Below are 7199 nucleotides of genomic sequence, written 5' to 3'. Positions count from 1 at the left end.
AACTGAGGCACAGAGAGGTTAATAACTACCCAAGATCAGACACAAGTTGGTGGAACCAGAATTCAAGACAGAGAACATTCCCAAGGGTAGCAGATTATACCCTTGGTGAAGGCCTAGACAGTGTTTTCAAAATGTCATGGTACCTCAACCACCCTCATCAAAGTTGAATATAATCATTGGTAAAGGGCTTCCCTGGTGGCGCAGTGGGGAAGAATCTGCCTGCCAACACAGGGGACACGGGTTTGAGCTCTGGTCTGGGAAGATCCCACATGCCGTGGAGCAACTAAGCCCATGCACCACAACTACTGAGCCTGTGCTCTAGAGCCTGTGAGCCACAACTACTGAGCCCACGCACAACAACTACTGAAGCCCATGCGCGTAGAGCCCGTGCTCCACAACAAAGAGAATCCACTGCAATGAGAATCGCACCGCAACAAAGAGTAGCCCCCACTAGCTGCACCTAGAGAAAGCCCATGTGCAGCAACAAAGACCCAACACAGCCAAAAATAAATAAAATAAAAATAAATTTTAAAGAAATCATTGGTAAGTATAATAATTGTTAACATATGTATTCCAGTTGCATCCCTGACTACTGAATCAGAACTAACCCAGACCAATCAAATGAGAAGCTCTGGGTATGGGGCCCAGAGAATTGGTATTTTAAAAAGGTTTTTTTCCAGGTGATTCTCTTGTGCAGCCAGAGTTGATGTCATGTTTTTGAGCAATAGTTCTCAAATGAAATCTTGAACAAGTACCTTAGAGGTGATTCTGATGCAAATTCTGCAAAATACACTTTGAGAAACTGTCTTAATAAAAAGACAGGGACTTCCCTGGAGGTCCAGTGATTAAGACTACATTTCCACTGCAGGGGGCATGGGTTCAATCCCTGGTCGGGGAACTAAGATCCCACGTGCCTCATGACCAAAATAAAAAATAAAAAATGGGGCAGAGAAAAGAATGCCAAAGGGGGAAAAGGTGTTAGATGAAGACTCTTCCAGGTGGTATTCAACTATGGCTCATTTTCCAGATCCAGGGACCAGGCTGTCTTGAAGCTCACGTCACAGACTGGGCAAGATGAATCTGTCAAGGGGCCAGCAAGTCCACCCGTAGTCTCTCCTCATGCCTGACCCACTTGGCTAGGGGGTTGTGTTTTGCAAAATGTGAGACCTGGTTGGCCATGTGGGCATTCCGGGTCCACCAGCACAGCTGCACATTAGGGGTCCATCATGAGTGGGGGACCACTGCCTGCCAATGGCAGTCCACGGGACTCCTTTAAGGACCCCATTCCTGAGCCCACACACAGTGATTCAAGCCTGCAGAACTCTGTCACTGGACTTTTTAGTCATCACCCTCCACTTCTGGCTGTAAGGGCTAAAGAAATAACGCCTTCTGGCTTAATCACCAGTATCTTCACAGTCTAGTACAGTACCTGGAGTCCATTCTAAGGGATTCCCGATCCTTCTTCCATCACCTGTAAAAATAGGAAAGCCTGACGTACTGGCAGGAAAAGCAACACAGACAGAAATAGGAGTCAAGACAGGACCACTGGATGTGCCTGGGGAAATGACAACACGTCGCTGTCCTCCTCCTTCCACCCTCTATCCGCACTTGGTACCTACATTCTTCATCCTTCTCGCTTCTCGGGGAGGAGAGTCCCTGAGGGAGGCAATTCAGGGCATGGGAAAGGTGCTGAGCTGGATAGGCCCTCAGGGGTCTTTTTGTACAATCTCTCTTTTTTTTTTTTTTTTTTTTTTTTTTGCGGTACGCGGGCCTCTCACTGTTGTGGCCTCTCCCGTTGCGGAGCACAGGCTCTGGACGCGCAGGCTCAGCGGCCATGGCTCACGGGCCCAGCTGCTCCATGGCATGTGGGATCTTCCCGGACCGGGGCACGAACCCGTGTCCCCTGCATCGGCAGGCGGACTCTCAACCACTGCGCCACCAGGGAAGCCCCAATCTCCTCATTTTACAAAAATAAATATCACTGCCCAAGTTCTCTTTCTTTGAATTTCACATCTCTCATTTCATAGCAGAGACCCAGGCCTGGGTCAGACTTTAAGAGCCAACAGCTCTGACTGAAAGCAGGGCCTTACTTGAATGAGCAGATGACTGTCCTCAATAGTCTAGGTATGAAACCAGCCCTGGCCAGGGCACTTATTAGCTGTCCTTCCTGCGACCCAGGGCCCTTTTGTTTAATTGGCATCATAGAAAGAGTACTGTGACGAGTCCTGTCACTGCAGCCTCATCCCCCTTGGCCTTAGTTTTGTCTGCACTCTACAGTGGCCTCAAGGAATTCCTACTTAGGTTTTATGACCCTCAGGGTGGAAATGTTACTTCACCCCTGGCTACAGAAGCCTTATAATCTTAGTTATAAATCAGAAGCTGAACTCTCACAAAACAGGATATTGTTGACCTTTGCTATGCGAGCAAAAGAAGAATGAAATGAGATATTTATTGGACTGGCTAGAACTACCTTTTGGATCAAATGTAATACTGACATTATTAATTTGTATATTTACCTGATGACTTTTAAATATTTCTGTCAGGACTGAATAAGCTTCTCTGTCATTTTCCAACTCAGCTGTCTACTACCTGGCGGGATTTAGTTGGTTACATTTATTTATTTATTTATTTTTGTCTTTGAACAATAAAAAAGTTTATGCTTTCAAATTAAAAAACACATAATGCAAAACATTATGTAATAATAAAATTATAGCAAACGAAATATTCAGACTGACCCCACAGCATTCACACCCCACCAGAATTTTGCCTGAAACAAAACAGTAAATTTTATCCCCCAAAGTAGGTAAGTCCATGCTGGCTGAAAACTTCAGTCCTAGACCCCACGAATGAGGTACGTAGTTCATGCTTAACAGATACATACATTAACCATTCTTAGCCGCCCCTCACCAGGGCCCTGAGGGGTAGGAAGGATGAAATGTGGACACAAGCACTCCCATAGACAGAATTCTCCAATTATAAAAATTCATAATGTGACCTTTACCACATCTTGGAAGATAGCTGAGATTTTAACCTGTGAACCCACCTCTGTAAACCACAACAAAAATCAATAAGAAATTATCTAATGTAAAATATACAAATTTCTCAGTATGAGAGCTTCCACAAAACAGGGAGAATGACAACTAAAACAATTTTTCTTAAATAAGAACACTCCCCTTACCTTGTCCTTGCTACCCAACACTCAAAAACAAATCTGTACAAAACCACAAACACAGAAAAGGACCTTAGAGGATGTTACGACGCAAAGCCTTCAGACCTAATCTAAACTGCTCTCCTCACCGACACCCTCCCCCGATAGAGCTGAGGGTTCCCAGGTCGACTGGGGAAAGTGAGTGGTCTCAGACCATCACTCCTGCTGTGCTACAGATGGTCCACGGTCACTCGCTGTCAAACTTAACAGAATTGACTTGGACAGAGATGGAGCCTCCCCGGTAACTGCCCCGCTTCTTCTTGGTTTTCTCGTGCCGGAAGGATTTGCCTTTGGTGAACTTCAGAACTTGATTGGCTCGCTCCCCCCAGTCTCCGGTTGCACCCCGCTTGGCGTCAAAGGAATTGTCTGCCACTCGAGCATCCACCTCAATCTCCTCCTCCCTGATCCTTCGGAATGGGGAGGATCCCCTTCGTTCTCCTTTCTTCCTTTTAGGAAACGTGTTGGGGGTCTGGGGCTTTATCTTCTTGGCTGGAGGAGTCTCTGCCTCCTTAGCAGCCTCATTCTGCTTCCACTTCTTTCCTGAACCTGGCTTAGCAACTGCCACTGCTGCCTTTTTCTTGCCCCCCTCCTCCTCGTTGCTGTCCTTGTCTGCTTTTCCATTCTGGGCAGTCAGTGCAGAGGTGCCATTGGCCTTGGCGGTTTGTGGTCTTGGAGTGCCGTTGGCCTTGGGCTTCTCCTCTTCCTCCTGCTCACCGGAGTCCTCAGAGGAAGAAGTGCTGCTGCCCTCGGCCTTTGCTTTCTTCACAGAGGCTGGTTTGGAAGGGGCTACAGTTCCCCCTGCCTTCTGTGGCTTCTTTTTGGCTGGGGGTTTAGGCGTCTCCTCTTGCTCGTCTTCCTCGCTGCTGGAGCTGTCTGAATCAGAGCTGCTGTCCCCACCACCCTGAGAGGCCTGCCTGGCAGGCAAAGACGGAGCTGCTTTGGCCATCACCTTGGACTTAGGGGTGGCTACAGTCCTCTTCGTCTTCTCCTCCTCGCTAGCACTGCTCTCCTCCTCGCTGGAGGTGCTATCAGCCTTTCTGGCCAGTGGCTGCAGGCTGCTTGGGCGTTGTAGCTGGCTTAACCGCAGACTGCCTGGGAGCGGCAGCCGGCTTACCCGAGGAATTCTGGGTGGTACCGGCTGGCTTGGCAGGAGCTTCATCCTCAGAACTGTCGGAGTCTGCGCTGTCTGAAGAGCTCTCTGCGCCTTCTTTGCTGGAGCTGGTTTAGTAGTTGCTCTGGAGATGACTGCCTTAGCTGGAGGTCTGTTTTCTTCCTCAGAACTTGAATCAGGCTCGTCGCTGCTGTCCTCACTGCTCTCCACAGGCTGCTGCTTCTCTGCAGCTTTCGTGGGAGCCTGAATTTCCAGGGACTTCTTGGGTGGGGGAACAGAGGGCGGGGGAACTGAACTATAGGGACCTGGTTTTTTCTTCTGCTCTTCCTCCTCCTCCTCCTCACTGGAGGAGTCCTCACTGCTGGAACTCTTTTGGGCAGGAGCGACAGCTGCTTTCACTGGGGCCTTGGCCACAGCTTGCGTTTTAGGTACAGTCTTCTTAGATACGGCTGCTGCCTTCCCCTCCTCTGAGTCATCATCACTGCTGCTGCTGCGGTTACTACCAGCTGCTTTGCCACTGACTACTTTAGGTGCGGGACGAGCTGGTGTACCTGGTTTGGCTAGGGCTTTAGCCTGAGCTTTAGCTGCCATGGGTGCTGTCTTTGGCTTCTGGTTCTTTGGCACCTCATCCTCTGAGCTTAAGTCAGAATCAGGATCAGAGCTCTTGGCCTTCTTAGGAGGAGCTTTGACTGTCTTGGCTTGGGGCTTAACTCCCTTCTGGACAGGCTTTTTTTTTTGTCCTCCTCCTCATCATCACTGGATTCTTCACTGCTGCTGCTGCTCTCTGATGCCTTGACTGCAGCCTTTCCAGGGTGCTGAAGCAGACCGGCCTGCTTGGCAGGTACAGCAGCTTTCTTAGTGGGGGGCCCTTGGGCTTTTTCCTCCTCACTGCTGTCCTCACTGTTGTCACTGGATGAAGTCTTCTTCTTAGCCTTCTTATAGTCACTGGTCCATTTGCCTGTAACTTCCGCTTTGGGGCCTTGGTGGACTTGAGCCAGAAACTATAGATGTCCAAGAGGGAAGAGGCGTTGGCATCCTGCTGGGTCCATGAAACAAACATCTACACAGGAGGATGTTTGCGGCAACGTGGTTTATAATTCCAAATCACTGGAAACCATCAGCGCCTGTTGCCTTGGCGAACTTGTTGGCCACGTCCGAGAGCTGGTTATCGCACAGAAAGCCGAGCACGAGGGGATACAGGTTGCTGGGAACCACGCAGCGCGAGCCGGCGTCTGCCATCCTCTCGGCAATACGCATCACTACCGTTCGGTCACATTTATTTTAATTAAAATTTCCTTTGTGTCAATTACTTAGAAATATACCCTCTCTCCCTAACCAGGCTGCTTATCACAAGCATGCTCTCTCCCTCCGTGCCTGCCCCTACCTCCCTCAGGTATCCTTTGCACAGATGCTGGTAGACTATGAAACTTTCACAAAATGAAGACATAATCCAAATAACTGAGAGCATCCAAAGACCTATATTTTCTCATTTCTATTAAAGCAAATTTGATAATGTAAATTAATCTCCACAATCAACTTGATGTACCCTGCATCTGTAGAACACCTGAATAGACAACTAATTCATCCCAAATCGAGGCAGTGGACTTTGGGAGCAACGATATATACATTTTTCCTTTTTCTCTTTTTGTGAGTGTGTATGTGTATGCGTCTGTGCATGAGTTTGTCTGTATAGCTTTGCTTTTACCATTCGTCCTAGGGTTCAGTCTGTCCATTTTTTGGTTTTTTGTTTTTAGTATAGTTTTTAGTGCTTGTTATCATTGGTGGATTTCTTTTTTGATTTGGTTGCTCTCTTCTTTCTTTCTTTTTTTTATTAACTTAAATTTTTTTAATAATTATTTTTTATTTTATTAACTTTATTTTATTTTATTTTTTCTTTCGTTCTTTCCTTTTCTCTCCCTTTTATTCTGAGCCATGTGGATGACAGGGTCTTGGTCCTCCGGCCGCGTGTCAGGCCTGTGCCTCTGAGATGGGAGAACCGAGTTCAGGATATTGGTCCACCAGAGACCTCCCAGATCCACGTAATATCAAATGGCAAAAATCTCCCAGAGATCTCCATCTCAATGAGAAGACCCAGCTCCACCCAATGACCAGCAAGCTACAGGGCTGGAAACCCTATGCCAAACAACTGGCAAGACAGGAACATAACCCCACCCATTAGCAGAGAGGCTGCCTAAAATCATAATAAGGTCACAGACACCCCAAAAAACACCATTGGATGTGGACCTGCCCACCAGAAAGAGAAGATCCAGCCTCAACCACCAGAAAACAGGCACTAGTCCACTTCACCAGGAAGCCTACACAACCCACTGAACCAACCTTAGCCGCTGGGGGCAGACACCAAGACAACGGAAACTACGAACCTGCAGCCTGCAAAAAAGGAGGCCCCAAACACAGTAAGATAAGCAAAATGAGAAGACAGAAAAACACACAGCAGATGAAGGAGCAAAGTACAAACCCACTAGACCAAACAAATGAAGAGGAAATAGGCAGTCTACCTGAAAAAGAATTCAGAAAAATGATAGCAAAGATGATCCAAAATCTTGGAAATAGAATGGAGAAAATACAAGAAATCTTTAACAACGACCTAGAAGAACTAACGAGCAAACAAACAATGATGAACACAATAAATGAAACTTAAAAATCTCTAGAAGGAATCAATAGCAGAATAACTGAGGCAGAAGAACGGATAAGTGACCTGGATGATAAAATACTGGAAATAACTACTGCAGAGCAGAATAAAGAAAAAAGAACGAAAAGAATTGAGGACAGTCTCAGAGACCTCTGGGACAACACTAAATACACCAACATTCGAATTATAGGGGTCCCAGAAGAAGAAGAGAAAAAGAAAAGGACTTAGAA

The 7199-nt window shown here is 47.1% G+C and overlaps 1 protein-coding gene across 1 annotated transcript; it reads right to left on the bottom strand.

The window, feature by feature from the left end:
- Positions 1-3175: 3175 nt before the first annotated feature.
- On the bottom strand, positions 3176-5558 carry LOC132529078 (nucleolar and coiled-body phosphoprotein 1-like). Its single transcript, XM_060165325.1, is given in 6 exon segments — positions 3176-4254; positions 4256-4412; positions 4415-5056; positions 5059-5257; positions 5260-5365; positions 5440-5558. Coding segments are annotated over 6 exon segments (2082 nt in total). The 3' UTR covers positions 3176-3395.
- Positions 5559-7199: the final 1641 nt, after the last annotated feature.

Source organism: Lagenorhynchus albirostris, chromosome 11 (genome assembly GCF_949774975.1).
Source record: "Lagenorhynchus albirostris chromosome 11, mLagAlb1.1, whole genome shotgun sequence".
NCBI lineage: Eukaryota > Metazoa > Chordata > Mammalia > Artiodactyla > Delphinidae > Lagenorhynchus > Lagenorhynchus albirostris.
The sequence above is the reverse complement of the archived record's forward strand: the minus strand, read 5'-3'. Positions and strand labels throughout refer to the sequence as shown.